This window comes from Pezoporus occidentalis, unplaced genomic scaffold (assembly GCF_034315485.1).
Source record: "Pezoporus occidentalis ecotype Australia unplaced genomic scaffold, CSIRO_AGI_Poc_V1 ctg190, whole genome shotgun sequence".
Classification (NCBI taxonomy): domain Eukaryota; kingdom Metazoa; phylum Chordata; class Aves; order Psittaciformes; family Psittacidae; genus Pezoporus; species Pezoporus occidentalis.
The window spans coordinates 455723-479588 of NW_026913749.1; the positions used below are offsets into that span (position 1 = coordinate 455723).

At 52.4% G+C, this 23866-nt stretch overlaps 1 protein-coding gene and 1 long non-coding RNA gene across 3 annotated transcripts; both read right to left on the reverse strand.

Moving 5' to 3' along the window:
• Positions 1–9257: 9257 nt before the first annotated feature.
• Positions 9258–12336, reverse strand: SOX9 (SRY-box transcription factor 9). The gene is made up of 3 exons (XM_062616902.1): positions 11775–12336; positions 10673–10926; positions 9258–10095 (listed from the first exon to the last, which is right to left on the reverse strand). The coding sequence occupies exons 1-3, from the start codon at positions 12203–12205 to the stop codon at positions 9317–9319; spliced, it is 1464 nt and encodes a 487-aa protein (XP_062472886.1). The 5' UTR covers positions 12206–12336; the 3' UTR covers positions 9258–9316.
• Positions 12337–17286: 4950 nt separating this feature from the next.
• On the reverse strand, positions 17287–20980 carry LOC134162685 (uncharacterized). Of its 2 annotated transcripts, none has more exons than XR_009964401.1 (3): positions 20280–20980; positions 18271–18477; positions 17287–17429 (listed from the first exon to the last, which is right to left on the reverse strand). It is a non-coding gene; the product is annotated as an uncharacterized LOC134162685 (long non-coding RNA). The 2 variants fall into 2 exon arrangements; XR_009964400.1 differs by having other exon boundaries at positions 18271–18472; positions 20280–20977.
• Positions 20981–23866: the final 2886 nt, after the last annotated feature.

A 23866-nucleotide genomic window follows, 5' to 3' on the forward strand; every position in this document is an offset into this window, starting at 1 on the left:
ATGTCTGAGGCAAGCTGGGGACCGGAACAAGTGCTGGATCTGGAGACTTGCCCTTGCTTTGATACGTGTGTGTAACACCCTGTATTGTAGAGTCATGGAATGGTTTGGGGTGGAAGGGAGCTTAGAGATCCTCCAGCTCCAACCCCTGCCACAGGCAGGGACCCCTTCCATAGAGCAGCTTGTTCCAAGCCCCTGTGTCCAACCTGGCCTTGAGCACTGCCAGGGATGGGGCAGCCACAGCTTCTCTGGGCACCCTGTGCCAGCGCCTCAGCACCCTCACAGGGAAGAGCTTCTGCCTAAGAGCTCATCCCAGTCTCCCCTCTGGCAGGTTCAAGCCATTCCCCTTGGCCTGTCCCTACAGGCCCTTGTCCAAAGCCCCTCTGCAGGTTTCTTGTAGCCCCTTTAGGCACTGGGAGCTGCTCTGAAGTCTCTCCTGAGTCCTTCTCAGTGCTTTCAGACACAGGGTTTGTCTTTCCTTCGGTGCTAAGCATAGTCTCCAAACGTTGATGACACTGATGCTGCTTGTTCCCATGAGACATCAGGGGAAGGGCTGGAGTGATGGCAGGTAGCTCCCATAGGGATAACATGCTTCTTCCCAGCCTCACCCAGCTGAGACTAGGAGGATCTGCTGGGCTGGGAGAGACTCTGGGTACTCAAGTCCTCCTCATGCCATCATAGGGATGCTGGGCTGAGAGGAGCCACCTGCTTCCTTGAAATCACCCTCTTCTATCTAAGCAGTGCTGCATAATCCTTCCCCCCCCCTATACTGAGTGCCTGCCAGCTCTGTGCTAATGAGCTTGATTGCTCCCCCTTGTTTCACATTGCATCACCGAGAGGAAAATCTGAGCCTGGTTTGTCCAAGTGGACGGGGTTTGGGGGTAGGGAAAGGGGAGGACGTAAACATCCAGGGTGGAAAAATAATCATCTGCCAATGAAAAACCCTGGGTTTACCCTGAGAAAAGGGGGAGAGACAGACTGACAGAGCCGATGACAGAGCCGGCTCGCAAGCACCCTGGCCCCACAGTGTGGAGAGATGCCTTATTGTTTGATCTGGCTGTGAGACAGATTAGCAGCCCCAGGTGGAAAGTCATAATCTGCATTTAAATGGGCCGGTTATAAAAGGTAGGGAGCCCAGGAGCCCGCAGCATTATGCTGTGTCTTTAGGACTCGGTAATCTCTCTTTATTTTCTCCGCAGCCTGACCTGGGGGCACAGTTTCTAATTACCAGGTCACCCTGCTAATATTGTCATTTCCAGCCAGTGGGTGTGAAACCATGGCAACGCCACATTTGCTTCCAAGTTTCCAGAGGAATAAAATTTGCCTTTTAATCACAGAAAATGACTGGGTGTCCCCCCCCCCAACTTCTCACGCATGCAATTCACTATCCGGGTTTTGCTAAAGAGGGTTCAGATGGGACCTTTCCGAAGCTTCACCCTGTGGCTGTGGTTAAAGACAAGGGACCACAGTCTTTGGTGTGTGAGGCTGAAGGTTCCACGTAGGCTGGTTTGGATGCTAAAGCTCTAAATTCACCAAGGCAATGCTGTGCTTTCCCTATAGCAGTCTTTTTGTCTTTAAAAGTCGTAACTGAGCTGGCGAAAGAGGGAGAAGGTGGGATCAGACACAACTGAATTGCGTCTCAATGGCTGTACCCATGTTCTGCTGTAGGGAGGTCCGTGTGTGCATGGTCAGCTTGGCTCTGTCAGGAGCTGACCATGGGGATGGTGGTTCCACCTCATGGGTTTCATCTCCCAGTTTGGACAGCTTGGAAGAAGCTCATGGTGAGATTGAGGAGGCAACAGGGCTGGTGTGGTAGGCACGTCCTGTGCTCTGCGGCACGGCAGCATTGGGTTGTCATCCCCTGTGCACCTCTGGTAGCTTGCGGCTTCAAAATCCCTGTCTTCCTCTTCCTCACCTGCATTGCAACTGCTGAGCTAAAGGTGTTGAGCCAGGCTTTTGTCCCCTTGCAGCAGATGATAAAAACTTGACCGGGATGAGCTCAAAGAGCTTCCAAAGTTGGGAAGGCTCCCAAGGGCTGACTGCAGCCCTATGGGATGCCTGTGAAAATCTGCCCCAACACCAAGAGAAATCCAGGTGAGGTCTGGGCTGAAACTGCCCCTTGGGCCTTCCCCCTGGCTCAGCATGAAACCTTTGCTGGGCTTCAGAAGCAGTTTCTAAGTCAAAGTGAGTCAGACATGACCTGGAATCCCACTGTAGGGTGATTTTCCAGCTGACAGGAGTAGGTTAATTGTAAACTGTCTACTGAAGCTTTAAAACTCCTGTCCAGCCTTATTATTAGCAGGTTAAAATTTATGGAGCGAGACTTTGCTCGGTGCTGGTTGGTTTCTGCCCAGATGATGTGTGTAACTAATCCCCACATGGGGGAAGGAAAATCAAATATAAAGGGGGTTTTAATTTAGTTTTACTTTTCCCCCCATTTCCCTTTCCTTCTGCCACATCTTGGGGCGTGCAGGGCACCTTCTGGGCAGAAACACTGTCCTACCCGTGCTGAAGGACCATATCCAAGTTGTCACCTTGAGCATCAAGGGTTGGATCATAAAATGGTTTGGGTTGGAAGGGACTTTAAAACTCATTTAGTTCCAATCCGCTGCCATGGGCAGGGACACCTTCACTAGACCAGGTTGTTCCAAGTCCTGTCCAACCTGGCCTTGGGCACTTCAAGGGATGAGGCATCCTTTGCAGTAGTGAGAAGCATCACTTTGTACTGAAGGAAACTCCCGGCTGGGGATTAGAAGCCCCCTCAAACGTTGGGAAATTGGACTCTGGGTGGTGCAACTCCCGATGGGATTTTTGAGGAGGATGATGGAAGTGATGCCAGATCCAAGGGTTGGAGCTGCAGGGCAGTGGATGGAGCCAGGTTGTCATTGTGCTGGTACCTCCGCAGCTCGCACCCCATAGGGGTGTTTTCTGCACGTGGCTGTCTCAGGACAACCGCACATTCCCCAGCCTTTGGGTTTCCTCAAGTCGGAGCTGCAGCCTTGTTAAAGTTTTACTGATTTCCAGGCTCAATGGCTGCATCTGTCTGGCTCGGGCAGCCCTTGGACCCGGTCACACCTCTCTGTGTCGGGCCCAAGAGCTGGGTTATTGCGTCTCCGCTCCCGGCGCGCTGCGGTCGCAGCGCTCGTAAGCTGCACAGACCCAGCTCTCAGACTTTCTCCCTGTAAAACGTTGCAGTCACTGCAACAGAGAGCAGCTCCCAGGCAGGTAATTAATTAGAAATGGGGGTCTGGGGGCTGGGTTCCCTTCCCTGCCTCCATCGCTGCTGAGATTTCTTATTTCAAACGACTTTTATTGTGCCTCTGATAAACACGACTCTGTTTTAATGAAGAAATACCTCCCCTCCCCGCCCCAGCTTGACAAACAACACGTCTCAAAGCTCGAGCTACTCGCCCCCGATGGTCTCAGCCTCTCGGTGCACGCGTGTGCGCACAGCACATACACACACGTGTGGAATTAACCTGGAATTTCGCAGCCGCAGGGTTGGCTGATCCAGCTCCCTGCGCATGGGCCAAGCTCCTGTTGACTTCAATAGAGTCTTGCCTGGTTTATGAGCCTTCGGAGCGCAGCCCTGAGCAGGGGCTGCTTGTATAACAGCTATTGCATGATTAGTAGTTGTATTACAATAGCACTTCAGGACCCCGATTGCGGCTCAGCGCCCCATTAGAGTAGGCCTTGTGCAAACACGTAGTAAAGAGGTGGGCTCTGACCCAAGGAGCCAACAATTGCGCTCTTTATGGCCCCCGAGGCACCTTAGCATCAATTATTTATATTACAGTAGCACTTACGGCATGTCTGTGCCCATGCTGATGTGTCTGTGGCCAGTGGAACACCACGTCTGTGGCGTGTTCCTGGGAATTCTGGGATCTGCAGGATGGTTGGACACTGGGCTTTGCTGCTTGACCTGTGAATGGCCACTCAGTCGTGACCCGTTTCTGCTCCAAAGGGGTTAATTCTGCAATGAGGTGGCTTTGCCTTCTTCTCAAGGAGGAAGGCTGCTGGGGGAGCAGGAGAGGGCTGCAGAAGCCTTGTCCTTCCCTCCCTCACAAGGTATTAGTGTGGTCCTGGTGTGATGGGTGCTGCCCAACCGCTTGCTCTAGCCCTCAGCCTTCATGCTGTTGGAGCTGGTGCTGCAAACCCAAGGCATGTGGGTGCAGGAGAAGTCCTTGGGGTGCTGGCAGAGGGGACAGCAGGAGCTCAGTGGTCTGCAGCATTGCATGGGGCATTCTTGGCACCTGATCCCTGCACCCACATCCCCACGGCTACTGCTGCTCTGATAGTGTGAGAAGGCCTGAAAGGTGTGGAGCAGCCTTGTGCCAGAGATGTTTAAGCATTGATTTGTTTTTACCCCTTGGACCCGTCTGTGCCTTGTAACTCCAAGGTCTCCTCTTTCCCTGCCTTTTCCAGACAGGTTTATCTTTACAGCATCAAATCCAAGCATCTTAGTCAAATTGTGCTGCTGTCAGCAGAGGAAGGGGGGCTTGCGTTGGTTCCCCCTTCCTAAGACACCTCTCCTGGGGTGCAGCAATTCCCATCTGCTGAGCAGGGTCCGGGAGGGAGCCCAGTGCTGTGATTTGTAGGGAAACCCAGCTCTCCCTTTTCACGTTGACGTACAAATCCCCATCTCATTCAACCACCTGACTCCTGGAACTGGGCCCCGAGAAAGGAACGGAGAAACCCTTGCAAATCCCAGCTGCCTCCCAGCGAGCCCGGCTCTGCTGTGCGATATCCCTGTTGCACATCCCAAACGCTGCAGCTGGGCAGGAGCCGCAGCCCATCCCAGGATCCCGCCGCACAGCTGGCTGCGATCTCGCTGCCTTCCCTTGCAGAAAGGCTTTCCTACCATGTCAACAGGAACAGCTGGCTGAGGAAATGCAAATTGAAGCTCCAGTGCTGAGCAGCTGACACCGCTGCAGGCGGCCGCCGCGCAGAGCTGTGTGTGGCTGGAGCCGGCCGGGCACTGAGCTCGGCGCAACAGGGGCACTGCAGGGACCTGGGTAGAGATGAGGGATGGGCCATGGGGGCTCCCCAGGGCTGCTTTGGAACTTTCTCCCTGTTCATTTAAAGAAGAAAATGCCATTTTTTGTTTGTATGGAAAAAGCAAACTTATCGCTAAGCCAAAAATACGGCACCGCAAAGGGAAAGCAGCCCGGGGCACGCTGCCCACCACCATCCCCACCCACTGTTGTTCTGCAGGAGCTGGGGGGCTCTACCGCTGCCCCCAACCTGCTGTGCAGCATTGCAGCACCCTGGTGCGCATCTGTCCCTGCACCCGCTCTTATCTGCTGCTGCTCAAACCTGCCCTGCAGCATTGTAAGAGTTCCCTTCCATTCATGTCTCTGCTTCCCCACCCCTCCTGCTCTGCTTTCTAGCACAAAGTGCCCTCAAGCTCTGCAGCTTTTCCAGCATGTTTTTCCCTCCTGGTGTCCCCTTTGTGCCCCCCCCCTCATGCAGAGCACAGCCCCGGCTGTGGGTGGGCAGGAAGCTGGGAGCTGCCCAGGGACCCGCGTCCAGCTTTGGCTTTCCCGAGCAGAGGCCAAGAGCATTAAAGCCCACACCATAAGTAAACAGTGCAGAAATTACAGGTCCAGGGTTGGGTCATGAGCTTTGCTCTTTTGGTTTCTTGTGAGGAAGATATCCCTGGGATGCTTCCGGCTGGAAGGTTCATGGAGGGGGAGCGGAGAGGAGACGTGTTGGGACAGCGATGCCACTGCAGACCCCAGTGCTGTGCTGGTTCTGTTCTGCTCCCACCCTCAGGTTCTCGCTGTTCTGGTGCAAGCTGGGGCGATGCAGAGGGTCTCTCATGTCCCAGACCGCCAGGAGACAGGCAGGCAAAGGCTGTCCCATTTTTGGGATGTTTTCCAGCTGGTTGCTAACAGCCCAACCCACCCGCTTGAGTGTCAGAACGACATCAACTGGTTCACTGAACCCAACTCAATCCCACCGGGCCTCCCGGGCACTTCCTCACCATAACCCCGCAGCTCTGTTTGCTCCTTTATTCCAAAGGAGCAGCAGAGCCCAAACTGGGAATGGGCAAAGTCCGATCGGGGCAGGGGAAACCTGCCCCGTGCTGCGGGGAAATGGCTGGGACCAAAGCGTTCCCACCGGCCACGGTGGCTGATTGCACAGGTAAATAGTGACACTGACCCCAACTAATGCACTAAGTAAATGAATCCCTTTCAGTTAATTGGCTTAAGTGTTACTTGTAGTGAGAGTAAATATTGTACAACGGTGTGGAGGCTTTGCAGTGCAGCCCTGAGCTCTGTGCTGGGGCTGCGCCGAGGAGGAAGGCTCTTGCTGCTGGGGTCAGAGGTGGGATTTTGGCCAGGGAAAGAGTCTGGAGAGAATAAACTGTTGGCAAAGCAACGGTTGAATAGGTCGGTGTCATGGGGTTTGTTATGTGCTGGGGCATCCCAAGGTGTCCCAAACCCGTGTGTGCTGTGTGCAGACTGCGCCTTCCACGTGGAGTCTGCAGCAGGTTATGATGTTTTCCCATAACTGCATCCTTGGAGGGGATGGAGAGGACCCGCACAGATTTGTGTCACTGACCTCTGCAGTGATGCACGTTTCTCGGCGTTGGAAGTGGGCTGAGGGCTGGCGAGGCTCAGCACAACTGCGTGCCAGGGCCAGGGGTATGGCAAGCGATGTGGGAGGTTATGGTGGAGTGAGGTAGCGTTGCCATGTGCTGGATTGCCTGGAACACAGTGAGCTGCTCCTGGGGTGCAGCAGGTTTGGAGCAAGAGGTTATCCGAGGTGGGTTTGAGAGGAAAAGCCCCTTGCTGGGGTTCTTGCTCCGTGTCTGGGGCGGTGGGAGAGCAGGGATATAAGCATAAGGTTGATCTCTGAGGATGCTACGTGTCCTGTTCGGTTGTTCAGAGGATTTCAGCTCTTCTGGGAGAACTTCAGCAGTTTTGTAGGGATGCCCCAAAAGCCCAAAGCTCCTTGGTAGCCCCTTAACCCCGGCTGGTGCTGAGCATCCTCTCTGGGCTTGTTCAGCCTGGAGAAGGCTCTCTAAGGGGAGACCTTAGAGCAGCTCCAGTGCCTAAAGGGGCTCCAGGAAACCTGGAGAGGGGCTGTGGACAAGGGATGTAGGGACAGGCCAAGGGGAATGGCTTTAACCTGCCCGAGGGGAGACTGAGATGAGCTCTTAGGCAGAAGCTCTTCCCTGTGAGGGTGCTGAGGCGCTGGCACAGGGTGCCCAGAGAAGCTGTGGCTGCCCCATCCCTGGCAGTGCTCAAGGCCAGGTTGGACACAGGGGCTTGGAGCAAGCTGCTCTATGGAAGGGGTCCCTGCCCGTGGCAGGGCTTGGAGCTGGAGGAGCTCATTGATGCTGGGCTCAGGACCTGTGACGGTAAAAGAGGGGGGACCCCCCCAAGTGAAGTCAAAACCATCCTGGGGCTGCAGCAGGGCCCTGTTTGCTTGAAGGCTGTTAATAACTCAGACAGTGATGGGGTGTTTAACTTTTAATACAATGTATATTTATTGCAAACAATAATATACAAAAAAAAAAGGTAAGTTTCACAAAGAGAAGGATCTTGCGAACAAAACCGAACAAAACCAAAACTTACCTAAAGACAAAATATGATTTAAATGAGAGGTCTTTTAAGTTACAGAAATACTTTAAAAAGATCTGCTTTTATACAGAAATAGGAAGATGCCATATTATAAGAGTGCTTTAAGATTTTTCTTTCTTCTTCTACTGAATCCCTAAAAAAAAAACAAAAACCAAAAAAAAACCCAACCCAACTGTTAACAAATAAATCATTTTTTTCTTTTTTAAATAAAAAAAAAAAAAGTTTGCTGTCTTTTTTAAAAAGCAATCCTTAACTGTTCAGCCACAGCTTCCCCAGCGTCCCGTCCCCACCTCGCACCAGTTTGAAGGGGGGTGGAAGCCTCGGGTCTCGTCCTTGCCCGAGCTCGTGTGTCCCAGAGAGCTGAGGCAGAAAACAAGGCAAATGATTCAGTGATCCGCTACATTGGCAACCTTTAGTTTGTACAAGTTCCTTTTCTTTTCATTTTTCCAGTTTATCCTTATTAAGAAAAAAAAAAAAAACACCCCAGGAAGAGCACGAGTTTGTACAAACCCAGGACACAGATTCCAGAAACAAAAACTGAATTATAATAATAATAATAAAAAAGAATTAAAGAGATAAATAAAGGACTGGTTACAGTTTAGACCATAATTTAACAGGCACGGTTACCTTCCAAATAATGCTCCCACCAATGCAATCGCTTTTGAAAGGGCTTAAAAATAGGAGATTAAAAAAAGAAAAAGAAAGGAAAAAGGTGATTAAAAACTGCTCTTCTCACAAAATAAATAACTTAAAGTAACTGTGATGTCCCACAAGTAGAGGGGGTCTGGGGTGGTCAGGGCTGAGCAGAGGGGTCGAGCTCAGCCCCTGCCCCAGCATGGGGCCAGGCGAGTGGCACAGGGCTGCGGTTAAGGCTTTCCCCCCGGCACCTCTTGCCGCGGGGTTTGCGAACAGCATCTGTTCCGTTTTCTCTGTCTTAAGGCTCAAGGTTATGGAAAAATAAACGTTAAAAACCAACCTCCTCCCGGCCGGTTTTTTACTATGAGTTAGAAAAATAAAGCCTCTCCCCTGCTCCTCCCTGCACAGGCTCAGCTCCTGCCTCCCGACACCGGCCGCTTCCCAGAGCTTCGGCCCCATGCCTTTTATTCTTAGAGAGAGAAAGAAAGACACTTATCTATACAAAAATACCTCTGGCTGCAAGAAACCCTAGGGCTGCCCCGCTAAGTGTCGGCTTTTAGCTGTTGGAAAAATAAGAGCTTTGCAAACATCTCTAAAAAATAGGTATAAATCCCCTCAAATTGGTAACGAATCATACACAGTACATACTAAAAAATATTTAAAATAGAGATTATTCCTCACAGAGGACTCTGAGTTTTTGCTTTATTTCCCCCCTATTTTTTTTTTCTCCTTTTTTTTTTTTTGTTAATAACTGCTAAAAAAACCTCATTACAAAAGTCCAGAGAACAAGGCAGCTGAGCTGGTTGCAAGTCTCCTCTCTCCTGGAAGCAGAGTTTAAGTCCAGTCCTTGGAAAGTCTGCACCGAGTTTTGCTGGTCCTCGGAGCGGGCTGGCCACTTCCCGGGGGGATGCTGTAGTGCAGAAGCGCTTCCTCCTCCCCGCCAGCTTTAACCTCATTGTCTTTAGTTATTACTTTTAATATCAAAGAAGGAAAAAGTCTGTGGAAGTTCTTTCTCTTGCTGCTTTCGTGCTGGTTTGTGTTGTTTTTTCTCTTCTGAAATATCTTCTTTTGTCTGGTTTTTCTAATGGCTTTTAGGGTCTGGTGAGCTGTGTGTAGACGGGTTGTTCCCAGTGCTGCGGGCTGTGAGTCTGGGGGATGGAGGGGACCCCCGAAGTGTCTGCAATGGGGGTGTACATAGGGCGCTGCGTGGGGTTCATGTAGGTGAAGGTGGAGTAGAGGCTGCTGCTCTGGCCGGCGGCGTGGCTGTAGTAAGAGCTGGAGTTCTGGTGGTCGGTGTAGTCGTACTGGGAGCGGGTGATGGTGGGGTAGGACGAGCTGTAGTGCTGGAGGTTGAAGGAGCTGTAGTTGAGCTGCTGCGGGGAGTGCTGCTGCTGCTCGCTGTAGTGGCTGGGGCTGAGCTGCTCCGTCTTGATGTGTGTCCTCTGCTGCGCCGGGCCCTGCTCGCTGCTCAGCGCCGGCAGCGTGTGCTGCGCTTGCGGCTGTGCCTGCGGCGGCGCCTGCGGCTGCTGCTTGGACATCCACACGTGGCCGGCCCCGGCTTGCGAGCCCGATGTGCTGCTGATGCCGTAGCTGCCGGTGTAGGTGACCTGGCCGGGCTGCCCGTGCGTGGCCGGGACCCCCGGGTGGCCGTTGGGGGGCAGGTATTGATCGAACTCGTTGACGTCGAAGGTCTCGATGTTGGAGATGACGTCGCTGCTGAGCTCGCCGATGTCCACGTCTCGGAAGTCGATGTGGGGCGGCTGCCGGCCGCCTTCTTGCAGGGGGCGGCCCTCGCGCTTCAGGTCCTGCTTGCCCGGCTGCGTGTCCGTCTTGGGGGTGGTGGGGGGCGTCGGGGGGCCCTGTGATTGTCCTGCGGGAGGAAGGAAAGGGCACGGACATGAAGGGGGTGTCGTTCCCATGGTGGCCGGGCAGTGCCTGTGGCTCCCCAAGGCAAGAGGTGCTGCCGGCCGTGATAATGCTGTTAATAGTTAACCTACGGTCTGTGGGGCAGCTGGATAACGACACATGGCTTCCGAAAGCAGTTGTGGAGGGTAACATAAGCATGTCCAGGTGTGAGGAATGCAGATGGGAGCTCTATCAGCCCCCAGCTATTGCACCGGGTAAAATGACTGAGCACTCTGACGTGAGCCATGGCAGCAGGGTTATCTTCTGGGTTATACTGTTATAAGTATGGGTTCTCGTTTCGCATAAGCAGAGGGGGTGGAAGTTGCTGCAGGCACTGGCACCCATGGGTGTGCATTGGTGCACCTGTGCTATGGGCAAGGCTCAGTTCTGCCCCTCTCTTGGCACAGCCATCCCCTTCTCACTGTATTTCTGCATCTCTCTTCCCCCCCTCATACCCAGTCCTAATCCCAGCATAGTTTAGGATCAACTTTACTTTAGGTAGCTGTGATTCCCCCCCCCCCCAACTGTTCATGGGTACCTACCCGAGTGCTCCCCGGGTGAATGCACCTCGCTGATGCTGGAGGATGACTGTGGGGAGTCTGCCTGCAGCGCCTTGAAGATGGCGTTGGGGGAGATGTGGGTTTGCTCCGTGCCCTCCTCCTGCTCCGACTGCCCGTTCTTCACCGACTTCCTCCGCCGCGGCTGGTACTTGTAGTCGGGATGGTCCTTCTTGTGCTGCACCCGCAGCCGCTCAGCCTCCTCCACGAAGGGACGTTTCTCGCTCTCATTCAGCAGCCTGGAGGGTACATAGGAGATGAGGGATCAGTTGCAGCTCTAGGGGGGCATTAGCAACTCCCCCCCGCTATGACATTAACAGCAGCCCAAAGCTCTTCTCTCGATTCCCCGTAATGCAAAGTCCCTTGTAATGCTGAACCCGGTGTCTGGGGCACATGCTCGCTGTCACCCCCCTCTTGCTCCCTGTAAAATAGGGTCAGTGGCCGTAGAGGATGCTCAGCAAGGTCCATCCCTTGCCTCCGGCCACCCCTGTGGGGACACAGTCCTGTCCCTGGGGTGGTTTAGCTGCCGCTTCACTTTCTGCTCTGCTCCTTCCCCTAGTTTAGGATTCCCCCCCTCCTCTGCAGTCTCAGAGCAGCAGGCAGCCAGGTGACTCACTTCCCTGCTGGTTTGCTCCCCTCCCTGCCTTATTTTGGCAGTCGGAGGGCACCCAGCCATGCACCACTCATCCCCCCCCACCCCCGCGGGGCTCACCCTGCGCTCGGTTCCCCCCATCCCTCTTCTCCTCCGGGCCGAGCTGATGCAATCCCCAAACCCCTCATTTCCTCCGGCCAAGCGCACAAACAAACACGCACCGAGGCTGGCCTGGCCTGGGAGGGGACGGGACCTGCCATTCCCCCCGCCTCGTTCCCTCGGGCATTGCTCAGGGGAAAGAAACCACCAGCAAACCCCGACGGGGCAACCACTTTCCCTACTCCCCCCCCCCCCCCACCCCGTTCCTGTGGCTTCTCCCACGCCCTGCAAGTTTGCCAGCGCATGCAGAAGTTTTCCGCGAGTTTTCCAGGCTTGAGCCCATCCTTTTCCTCCTGCCCATTCCCGCAGCAACCCCCTCCCTTCCCCAGCGCTCACCTCCAGAGCTTGCCCAGGGTCTTGCTGAGCTCGGCGTTGTGCAGGTGCGGGTACTGGTCCGCCAGCTTCCTGCGGGCCGCCTGCGCCCACACCATGAAGGCGTTCATGGGCCGCTTGACGTGCGGTTTGTTCTTGCTGGATCCGTTCACCCGGACCGGCATCGGCACCAGGGTCCAGTCGTAGCCCTTGAGCACCTGGCTCACCGCCTCCCGGATGCACACCGGGAACTTGTCCTCGTCGCTCTCCTTCTTCAGGTCCGGATCGCCCTTAGGGAAGGTGTTTTCTTGGGGTCTGGTGTTCTCCGTATCCGAGCCGGATCCGGAGGGACAGGGGGACCCGGCGGAGTCGTCCGACATGGTGGGGCTGGGGGCGTCGGAGATGCATTTGTCCTGTTCTTCTGTCATCTTCATGAAGGGGTCTAGGAGATTCATGCGAGAAAGTGGCCGAGGGGGAGGACAGGGGGTGAAAAAATGAAAACTTAAAAACCAAAAAAAAAAGTAAAATCAGGTGGCTGCGGGGCAGGGAGGGGTTAAAAAAGGGAAGTGGGGAGAAGCGAAACCTCCGGCAGCGCGCAGCGGAGGGGGAAAGCTGGAAAAAAGTTTGCGAAAGTTTTTTATTCTTATTATTTTCCCCTAGCCCTCAGAGAACGAAACCCAAAAAACCAAAACTCCAAACGCCCGGAGGCGGGCGGAGAAACTCCTGCAAACTGCAGGGGAGAAAAGACGGGAGGAGGAAAAGAAAAAACCCCGGCGTGGCGAGAGCCCGGGGCCGGCCGTGGGCAGCGCGGGGCCGGGGGCGGCTGTCGGGGGGCGGCTCGGGGCCGGGCTGGCCGTGGCCGTGCAGCGGTGCCGATCGCGCCCCGCCGGTCTCCAGCGCGGCTCTGCGGCCCGCGCCGCGCCGCGGGAATAAATACTCTGCGCGGTGATTTCGGCCCGGGAGCGCTCCGCCAATGGGCGGCCGGCCCCCGGGGGCTGGCGCGCATCCCATTGGCTGAGCCGCCACCGCGGGGCGGGGCCGGCGGGCGCTCAGCGCCGCTCCGCTGCGCGCAGGGGCGGCTGCAGGAGGGCGGCCCCGGTAGCGGCGGAGCGGAGCCGGGGGGGGGGCGGGCGCCTTGCGCGGGTGCGGGGCTCTGAAGGAGCCCGCGGCCACCCCGCGGCCACCGCGGGGCCCTGGCGCCGCTCCGCGCCCCGCCGCGGTGTTCCCGGGGGGCTGCGGGGTGGGGTTGGGCGGACGCGGAGCGCGGCGGCTGCGGCCGGAGCCCCGCGGCCCGGAGCGGGAGCCGCGGGCAGTGCGCGCCACCATCCAGAGGGGGCGCCAAAGGCCCAGGAACGGCGCGGCGGGGGCGGGGCGCGATGCGCGCACCGGGAAAGGGGGGGGGGGGGGATCCGCGCCCGCGCCCCTCCGCGGGGCCGTGGGGCTGTGTGGGGGGGGGTGCGTGTACCGAAAGCACCCCCAAAGTCACTTTTTGCCTTGTGTCCCGCGCTCTGGTTCCCCGTCTAACGTTGTTCCGTCGGACCGGGCCCCCCCGCCGCATCGCTCCCTCGCTCTGCAGCGCCGTCGGGCCGGCGCTGGGCAGGGGTACGGGAGGTGCCCCCCACTTCCCCTTTCGTTTCCCCCTAACGTTCTGCCGAGCACACCAACTCTTGCCATGGAACCAGAGCAACCAAACCAGCCCTGGGAGCTTTCCAGGGTTCTCTTGGAGCGCTGCAAAGCAGATCGAGCAGTAACAAGCGTTTTATTAGCGAGTTGCTGCTCCAAGGAGTTGGTGTCGGGGGGAGCCGGGAGGCGATAACTGTTTGGGTTTGAAGCAGAAGGGGATCTTGGTGTGAGAGTGACCCAGATCCAGCGCAGGAGCGTGCGAAGGCAGCCCGGGTGTGCAAAGCGAGCTGCTGTCCTGCACGCTGGGCTCTGTGAGCGTGTTTCGGGGGGGAGAAACCTTCAAGCAGGTCTCCCTTTCCCAAATCTGCAGCCCGTAAGCTTTTATTTGAGCGTTAAAAAGTTGGTGCTTTATCGGAGCTGCTTTTGAGTTGCTGCTTGAATTCGGAGCCTTTGTCCTGGTGGAGAGACCTCGGGGCCCTGGTGTGGATCCCGTGTCACAACTGTCACCGTTGCGTTAATAAAAGTGTTGGAAAGGTGTTGGAAATGGCACGTGAAAAAGGTTGAAAAAGAAGGGAAAAGGCAGCGGGGGCAGGAGCTCTCAATAAAGGCATTTGAAAGCAATTTCCCTGCTCGCCTTTGCTGCCTTACCCTGAGATTTGAACGTCTGTTTTTGCTTGTAAGCCTTTGGGAAGTAGTTGTTTTGGGTGAGTTTAAAGGTAAGTGCCTGTCCTCTTTCCAGAGCCTTTGTCTGTAAGAACAGGGGGATTTTTCTGCGTGAGCATTTGGGGTTTCTCGTGCCTGCAGCACCAAAAACGCTTTCTCACAGCTTTATGTCTTTGCTGCGTGCATGGTACAGTAGAAGATAGGCTGAATTCTGTGTTGCTGTTTGCAGTGATAAAGGTAAACTTAGCCCAGATGTTAAAGGAGATAACTTTGAAATGTTTTCCCTTGGCAGTTTTAGCTCTAGGCTGGAGCACGAGTTGAATTTAGCTCAACAAATCTCTTTTAATAAATGTGTTTGTTATAGGAGCATCAAAGAAAACTGGGGCAGTAGATTGTCCTTATCTCAGCTGGAGTAAAAACCCGAACAAATATACCTGGAGGAGAAAAATACGGTGACAGCAGCCTTGTCCCGTGGTTTTCCTGCGGATTGGCAGAGAGAAACACAGGAACAATTTGGGGGGGGGGGGGGTAATAGATTTAATGAAAAGTGTAGCAATTAGGACATTTTTCACTCTGAGAGCCCGTCTGCTGCATGGGACTCTGCCTTCTCGCGACAAAGGAGGCTGCTTTAACAAAAGAAAGTGGTTTGACAAGTTCGAGCACTAAACAAGAGGGACGTGGAAAAGAGCTTCCCAGTTGTGTTATCACACAGCCGTTTATACCTTCTGCCTTGTTACTGTCAATTCCTGTTCCTGGGACTGTTCAGGCGACATGGACAAGTTGATTAATCCCCGTTGGTTTGCAAGGTCAGGAGTTTGCCTTTACAGTGAGAAGCTGCCGCTGCCTTTACATCAGGCTGGAAGTTTGCTTTTGAAAGATTTAACGTTGTTTTATCGTCAGTGGCCAACCCGGGTCTCAGGAAAGGTTTGGAGTGAGAACGGTGAGGATTGTAGCCCGTGTTTGATGCTTTTTCCTGCCTTGTGTTAAATCACGGCGTTTTAGGAAACAGTCTGTGCAAGCGTCTGAGCAGAGGGGGAAGGAGTTTGGGAAGCAAAGGTGGGGTTTTTCCCTCGAACCTTACAAGCAGGGCACTGATGTGCATCAGGTCTGTTGTGCTGGAATAAATTGCGTTTTAGTGATGTTTTGTGGGAGCTGGGGAGGTTGATTCAGGTCTCCCATTGATCTGGACTCACTTTGCTCTTTCCTAAAGCCGATGTGCCTCTCCTCCTCAGCCGAGGGATGGCTGTTTGATGGGTGCTGGTGTCACTAGGGAGGCTGTGATGTCACCGCATCCCTTTGACCTCAGTCCAGCACAGATCAGTCTCCCTCGGTCCATGGGAACCCCAGGGAGATGCTGATGCTGCCTCCCCATCCATCGGAATGCCGCCTCCCCATGCTTCGGGATGCTCTCCCTGCTGGTGTTTACAGCGGTGCCAAGCGGGGGCAAACCAGCAAGATTTGGGTTGTAGTGGGATTCTCTAAAAAAACCCACCAAAACAACAACCAAGACCTTCCCACATCAGATCCCTTAATTTTGATATCAAAACTGTACAGATGATTTTATGATGGCACAAAATGCAAATGCCAGATGTGATTGTGCCTTTAAATTTATCTATGAGCGTCTGGTTTTAGACGGTGGCCATCCCTGTGGTCAACACTGAGCATGTTCACGTGCAGTGCATGATATTAGTGTTTTAGTTAATGCATCTCCATCACTTTTTTTTCAGTTGTGCTTGGGGCTCCAGGGCAGGGATCCTGCATCTTTCCCATTTAGGTACTACTGTAATTGCTGTTTCTTTCCCATCTCAGAAGTTACTGATGCAGGAGCTTGTGCTTTGGTTATAGGGTGACCTGCCCAAGGGCTGTAGGACCACAGTCCCTGGGACATGAGGTCAATGTTAAGCCCCTTCCTGGTCTAGTCAAAGGCGCCCCTGAATGTGGCAGGGGATTGGAACTGGATGAGCTTTAAGATCATTTGCAACCCAAACCCGTCTGTGATTCCATGATTCCAAGGTGGCCTGTATTGCCAGGGCGGACTTGAGCCGTTCTGGAGGTGACTGGGGCTGTTAGACAAGTCTGCCCTGGCCTCCCAGCCTTGCACAGAGCAGTGCTCCTGTCTCTTTCTGTACTATAGGTATTTATTTTTCAAGAGCCTTCACATTCCAACGTGTCTTTATCAGAAGGTCATTGTACAGTTAAGATAAAAAAGAGAGAGAGCAGTAGCTGGTTGGTGATGTACTGGGGACAGAATTATCATTTGTCCTATAAATTCCGCTAAGAATTCCTTGATTTTGTGTAGTCACATCACTGTATTGATCAGAAAGAAGCAGTTTTTGGGCCTGTCGTGGTCGTACACCAGCGGCCACAGCTTGAGCTGGAGACAACACCATGTGTTGATTTAAGCTTGGGAAGTGCTGACCTGGGAGTGGGTGAGAAAGCTGGAGGACGGGTGGTTCCCCCCCCCATTTTTGCTGTGTAAGGAAACAGGGAGCCTGAAGACTCTGAGGCAAGTGCCTGGAGGAGATTTGCTTTTGCGGCGCTTTAATTCAAGCCTAAAACCACCCTCGTGATGGACTCGCTGTGTAGAATAAAGTGAAAGAAATGCAGAATTTCAGGAGAACGATCTCGGTGCTGCTGTAAAATGATGCTGGTTCTTTACAGGGGCTGAGCTGGGTGGCAGCCTTAATTCGACCATGTCTGTTTTAGCTATTAAATCACTGCACACTCACTGTGGCTGGTGAAATAGCATCACTTGAAACAGCGTCGTGATTTACCTCTTACAAAACAGTCCTGGGAACATGAAGGTGCTGGGGGCCAAATCCTGCTGGGGGTGATTTGGGTTGCGTATGGTGGTAAAGGCGTTGGGGGGGTTTAGATTGGAGAAACGGCTTTTTCCCCGTGGAAAAAAAAATGGAAAATGCTAAAAAACTTAGAAAAGGAGAGGGGGAAAACCGGGGATTTTAAACTTTGCTGGGAATAGCGGTGCTGATGGGCAGCTCCCCGGTTTGCTGAGCTGCTCCCCACAGGAAAATCCAGTGAGGGATTTATTCCCGTTCACGTTCTGGAGTCGGAGCTCTGCTCTGCGCAGCACCGGAGGAGCTTTAACACTCCCTGGCTCCAGCGCAGGCTCCACCATAGGAACAGAACCTCGCCGTCCTTCTCTGCTCTTTCTCCCACAGCTGGAAACCACCGCGCACAAGCTTGTACTTCACAAATGCTCTTTTTCTGGAGATCAAAGCCATACAAGCTGTTTTGGGGGCTTATTTATATTTATTTCTTTATTTGCTCGCAGCGTTTGGCTCCAAGCTCTGCAAACTTGGGTAAAATGGAAAGTTTATCCGGCTCCGTTAAAGCGGAATGGAAATGCCCTTCCCAAAGTGCTGGGTTTTTCTCCTAGGAGAAAAAGAGGAGAATTTATTAATTCTAATTTTAATCCCCTTCGAGCTGCACCTTTAATTTGCTTGAATGCTTTTGGCCTGATCTGTGCTGTCTGTTGCTCTGCTCCTGGCTTTTCCCTGTTTGCAGCCACAGCATCCCCTGGCTGTCCCCTTGGAGCGGGTGGCAGCCGGAGCTGGAGGCAGATCTCCATCAGATGCTAAGATAAATCAATCTGGTTTGAATCACTCAGGGTAAACTGATCAAAGCCAAAAGTAAAGCTCCAGTAATGAGGACAAAAGATGTAGTTTTTATTCATAACAATATTGAGCTCTGCAGAAAAAGTTAAAACGCCCTAAAACGAGTGCTGGCAACAAGCGGTCAGCGTCACCTTCTACCTATTTTATTCCAGTTTTCCTTATACATGGACGAGAGCATCGCTGCCGGTGTTGGCTGCAGCACCACGCTCATGCAGGGACGCGCGTGGCACCACAAAGTGCTGTGAGATGAAAGAGAAGTAGCGTTGCTTTAGAAGGCATAAAATCTGTTTATAAATTAAAAGCTATTCCAGTCATAAACCCTGGTGGGTTCTAGGTAATATTTATGTATATTTTTTATAGTTTCTATTTCCAGTTGTTCCATGCAGTTTCTATAAGCGGCAGTTTTAGGCGTAGCGTGGAAGCAAACTGTGCAAATCATACCTGATGTTTCATAGTCACATACAGATAAATAAATGGCCCTAATTTTAAACAGGCCCTATTATGTTTTCCAAGCGATAGTTCAAATTACACAGCCCAGCAACAGCTTACAAGAAATCCATCAGAATTGGAAAGGGGAATAAAACTGCCATTCTCTGTACCTGTTTGTGCAGCTCCTCGCTAATGCAGGGAGAGCCCGACTGTTTATTTGGAGAAGTAAAGTTGTGGAAATATCCTTGGAGGGTGTAATGTGGACAGCACGTGTTTCTGGGAGCTACCTGAAGTCTGTGTCCTAATGGCTTGCAGATGTCCCTGGGTCACCGATTTCCTATGGGCCAGCGACCGCGGCAGCGCCCACCCCTCCTGCTCTTCAAATTAAAATAAGAAATTAAAATGAAAAAGAGAAAAGGGGAAGGATGGGGGATGTGGGGGGGGGGGTGTGTGTGTGGGGGGAGCTTTTGGCTTCTGGAACTTGTAAAACTGTTTGTTTAGGTTGTTTCCAGCTCCCATCCCACCGCTGCTCCGGAGCGAGCTGGAAATTCTAGCTGCCAGGTCCATGTTCGGGCGGAACGGTGATTTATTTGAGAAAGGGAGAAATCTGCTTTGGGATCACTTTTAGTTTGCTCAGGGTGGGGAGTTTATTGACACTGGGATTATTTATGTAAAAAACCCTGCAGTTTTCTCTACTGAGTAATAAACAGGGATTTGTTTTAGTTACATATATATATATCTCGAAAGCCAGCCTCACGTATGCATGCGCTCCGATACCGAGAATGTGCCTGTGTCTTGCTGCTCCTCTTTTATGCCAAGCTCAGAGCTGTGTGCCCGAGAGCTATATAAATATCTTATTTTACGGAGGACATAAATCTTTAGACTTGTTTAGGAATTTAGACACGAAGTTGTTCACGTTCTGCGTTGCGTTTGGGTGGGGAAGGCAAGGGCTGTGCTCGAGGCCACCCCCTGCCCTCGCCTCTCCGTGCCTGGCTCTGTGCGAGTCCCTTCACATGCCCGATGGGGACTCACCATGGGGGATGCTGAAACCACCATGGTTTGGGTCTGCTCTGCTTAAATTCGGGTGTTGTTTTGCCCTAGTCTCTTTGCCATTGGTTGTGGCTGTGTCCATGTATTCAGGGCAGGATGTGACTGGGAATGAAGGTTTCCTGAGGATGCTGCTGAGTGTGGGACACCGTTCATGGGCTGGTGGGCAGGACAGCCCAGCAGAGAAGCTGGTTTAATTCCTCTTTAAATCCCTATTTACTCCACAAACAGAATTCCACTTTTCTTTACTTCAACAACCAAACTTTGCAGGGCCATATCATGTATTCCATTTTCCTTCTGTTTTCATTTGCTGCCTTTCTGTACCAAGGGAGAAGGAAGGGCTGTCACAGGAGCAGTTTGCTTACAGTGAAAAGGAAAGTAGCAAATCACTGTGTTAAAATGAATACAGCAAAGCAGAGTATGATAGGAAAACAGGCATCGGGAGGGCAGGGAGTGCTGGGGTTTCTGCGTCTTTCTGCCTACCTGCCTCTCCTGGCTGGGACAGATTAGGAACATTCACTGGCCATTTAGCTTGGCAAGAATGATCCCTTTCTTTTTTTGCATGAACATGAGAAAGAAAATCATCTGCTGCTAAGTGGGAAAAGTTTATTCAGAGAATAACACCAACCAGTTCCCTCTTTTCTAGCTCGAACTGTTTGCTGTGTCCTAATAACAACACTACAAGGCTCAGACGCCCCGACAGAATAGCATTATATTTTCCAGGTTTAGGAAAAAGCCCATTATAAATACATCTCCGCATGGTGTGTGTGTATATATATATATATATATATACACACCTTGGCTCGCAGTTGAATTTGCTGTCAGTCTGAAACCACTCTTTATCGTAATCCCGGGTTCCTGCTAACATACCAAGCTGTTTCTGCCTTTGAAGCAGAGGATGAAAACAGGTGCTGCCGTCAGAAGAGGCAGACAAAGCACCACTGCCCCACAGCTCTATGGGAAACCCGAGGGGAAAAAGACATCCCCAGTTCCCTCTTCTTTAACATCTTCACCGGAGAATTCAGGGCTGTGAATTCTACTCATGCTCGTCCAAACTAAACTCTGGCTGAAGTCAGTAGTGTTTAAGGGGAGTAAATGAAGCAGCCGCAAGAGAAGCGTCATGAAAACGTACCTTCATGTGGAGCACGGCTCTTGACTTAGCCCCGACTTGGTTAAGCGCTGTCTTACACAGCCACTAACGCTGGAGAGACTTCACTTGGGGATGCAGGGGGATCCAGGGAGGGAGATGACTTTAAATGTGGTGGTTTTAAACATAGCCCAGGTGCTCGCAACCGCCTGTTGTGATCCCCCACCCAGCCTGTCCTCAGGTAGTTAACATTCACCCAAATATTGATGGCAGTTACCTTTCCTGCCAGCTCTTATCTGAGTGGGCTTGAGCAGGGCTTTGGCAGTGCCTGAAAGGAGGCATTGTTACCTTGGAGGGAGAGAAAAAAACCCAAGAGAAAAAGAAAGAGGAAGGGAAAAAAAAAGGGCAAAGAAAACTCAAAGAGAGGAGAAACAAAGGAGGGGTTTGGATCACTCTGTCTGGGACAGCGCTGCTCTGCCGGTCCTGGGATGGGACCGTCTCCATGCCACCGGCCCCAGGGCCTGGAGTGGGCAATGTTTGCTCTGTAGAAAGCAGTCGAGGGGTTTTGTTTTCAATCTCTTGTTAGTGAAGCTTCTCAGCATCCCTTTTGTGTGCCTGAACTGAAACCAAGCAGAATACCAGTATGTAGATGTGTGTCTCCTCCTCCCTCATCAGTGCCCTGCATCCTCCTTTTGAACTCCTGCTCCAGTTTCAGCCACATATGACAAAAGAGGATGTGGAAGAGACCAGGGTTTTATGGGAATCTGTGAAGATGTAGTAAAACACTGCTGAGAAAAAGAGCATGAGCGTGAGCTTCAACCTGTACTAGACCTCAGAGTACACAGATGCTGAGGACTGTCTGTAGGAAGGCAGGCTTCTGTCTTCTGCTCTCCATACAACTCCTTATGGGCTTTTTATGTAGTTATTTGCTGCTCCGTCACCTTATCATTTGTCCCAAGCTGGCTCAAAGAATCAGATCCTTTCTCTTTTGGGGGCTCATGGTCCAGGTTTGGTGTCCAGACCAAGAGGTCTGTTTCTTTGAGACAGGCTGAGAAACAGGCTGTCCCTGAGAAAGTGACGAATCCGAGGTCCCCAAAGTGACCCGAAACTGCACAGCTAACACCCACATATTTTTCTGGATTACTGGGGTAGGACGGATGTATTTTGGGATAGGGAGGGAAAAAGAAAGAAATCCCCTGAAGAAAATCAAATCCAGTTTTACTGGTCTGGCAGCATGTGTCAAAGGAAGAACCAGGAGTACATCGGGGTGACTGTGGAGTGTGTCCATGTATGAGAGGAGACATCTCTGCCTGGGTAGGGGTCTGAAGGCAAATACCAGGCATTACTGGACAGTTTTAAGGGAACGTGGGGGATTGGGCTTGTGCCGTGACCCCCAATCAAAGCTCTCCCAGTGGGATTGGTGCTTCCCTCCTTGCAATCACCACCTGGAGCTTCACCTTCAAGGATGCTGAGTGCTTTCAGCTGGCTCCATAGTGGGGCTGTGAGTGCTCCGTGTTTTATAGGAGCTTTCTTCTGCGGCAGCTCATGATGGCCTCAGGAAGGCTCTAGCAGAGCATTAGGGATCCTTGCTTCAGCTGCCATGAGGCTCCTTGCTCCCACCACGTGCCATTTCCCCAATGAAGCAGCTCCAGATGCTGATTAATGCTCAACATCTTGTGCCTGCCTTGCCTGATCCAAGAGCATTGACTCAGAAAACAGGAGAGGTCAGTCTGATTACATCCACCCCAACGCTCCAGGCTTTGCATCCAAAACCAACAGCCGTTGTGCCAGCTCACTGAAGGTGATTCCCATGTGAAGAGAAGGCAGGTTGGTGTCCTTTCCCCCTGTGCTGGCATCCCAGGGCCACCCTCCCTTTGACAGCAGGAGGGGGAATGTGTGGGAATCCTCATGGGTTGAAAAAAAGGGGCATTATTTTTCAGAGGGATTTTATCAATGAATTAAAAAAGGGAGGGAAAGAAATGGATCTGCTGAAATCCAGAAGGAAAGCACCATTGTTTGTAGTGTAAGATCCTGGTTTCTAATCTCCTCTTTGCACAAGGAGGGACAACACCCTATGGCTATGGCTCGGGGAGTGTTTTCTGTCCCAGCACCCCATGGCTTGGTGATGGGCTCTCAGCTCTGCAGCAAGGAGAGGATGGAGTTCTCAGCACAGTATCAGCTTTCCACTGTGTTTTTCTGGCATGCAGACAAAGAGCTTGGCCAAGGGGATGTACAACGCTTTGCTAAGTGCCCCTGCCCTTGCTGTGCCACGGGGTGGCTTGTTTAGTGGGGAGATGTTGTTAGGGATGCAGTGGTAGGTTTCAGCTGTGTAGTGGTCATTTTTGAGAGCTACCTGCTCTGCTGTGGTCCTGGCTATGGTGATTGTGGGGCTCAGAGTTTCAATAAGCCACTAGTTGTTCCCTGGGGCCAAATCAACCAGGTGCTTCCTTGTGGTCTCCAATGCATCAAACCAGACCCCAGCTATTAATACAGCCTGTCTACAAGATGGTGCACTTATAAAGTACCCTATGCACGAAGCATGGGGTTTAGTTTGCACAGCATTTTAAAGACACTGTTTTGTGGAATAGCTAGACATAAAGTAGTCACAGTAATCCATTGCTTGAATGGCCTTACACCATCCAAAGGGTCAGTAGTCCATGATAAAGAAATCTCCAAACCATTGTGCATCCTTCCCCTCTTTACTTGTGCCTGGGTGAGCCACATTTGACGTGGTGCAGAAAGGGGCTGGAGAAGGAAATACATCCATGTTCCTTAGCTTGGGACTTGGCCTGATGAATAAGGAGGTAACAGAGTCAGTGCTCTAATTGTGCAGTGTTTAGATGTGGAAGGGGATACTGCATTTCCACAGTAATTCCAGTTAGTGCTCTCCATCCCTCCCTCCACCTCCAGATTATGTTTCTGAGTGATCTAAGGCATTAGAGCAAAATCAGCAGCTGATTAGCCAGCGGCTTGGCTGCAATCACACCTTTCAATAGTAATTACCCATTCCTTGAACCTGAGGACATGGAGCATTTGCAGCGAGAGCTGCTCCCATTGGCTGAAGACAAGGATTTAAAGGGACAAACGCCCACCGAGGGGCTTGGGCCAGGTCCTAGGAGGTGCAGGAGCAGTTGGCATCAGCACAAATGCTGCTTGTGAGGGTGCTTTTCGAGGGGGTTTCTGGTGCAGTGTGAAGATGCTCAGCAGCTCAGGCTGAGCTCTTGGACATCTGTTGGAAGTCAAGATGGAAAAGGGGTGCTCCGGTGGGTCCTCTTCAAGCTCTCATTCTCCCTCCTTTTGTAGGTTGAAGCAACATTTTTAATTTACAGTTTTGGTCCTTTTACTAAAAATTGATGGTTCTTTTCTCTTCTTTACTAAAAGTTTGGTCCTTCTTTGACTTTTTAACCTTCTAGTGGAAGGTGTCCCTGCCTGTGGCTGGGGGTTGGAGCTGAATGATCCTCAAGGCCCCTCCAACCCAAACCATTCTATGATGCTCTGATTCTATGGGCCAGCCCTGTGCTTGTGGTCACTGCAGGGGATGAACCTGGCCGGTGGTGCTCACAGTGAAGGTCCAGGAGGTTGAATCCTGTGGGAATTCGAGGTGATCTCCTCAGGCTGGGGCCTGGCTTGGA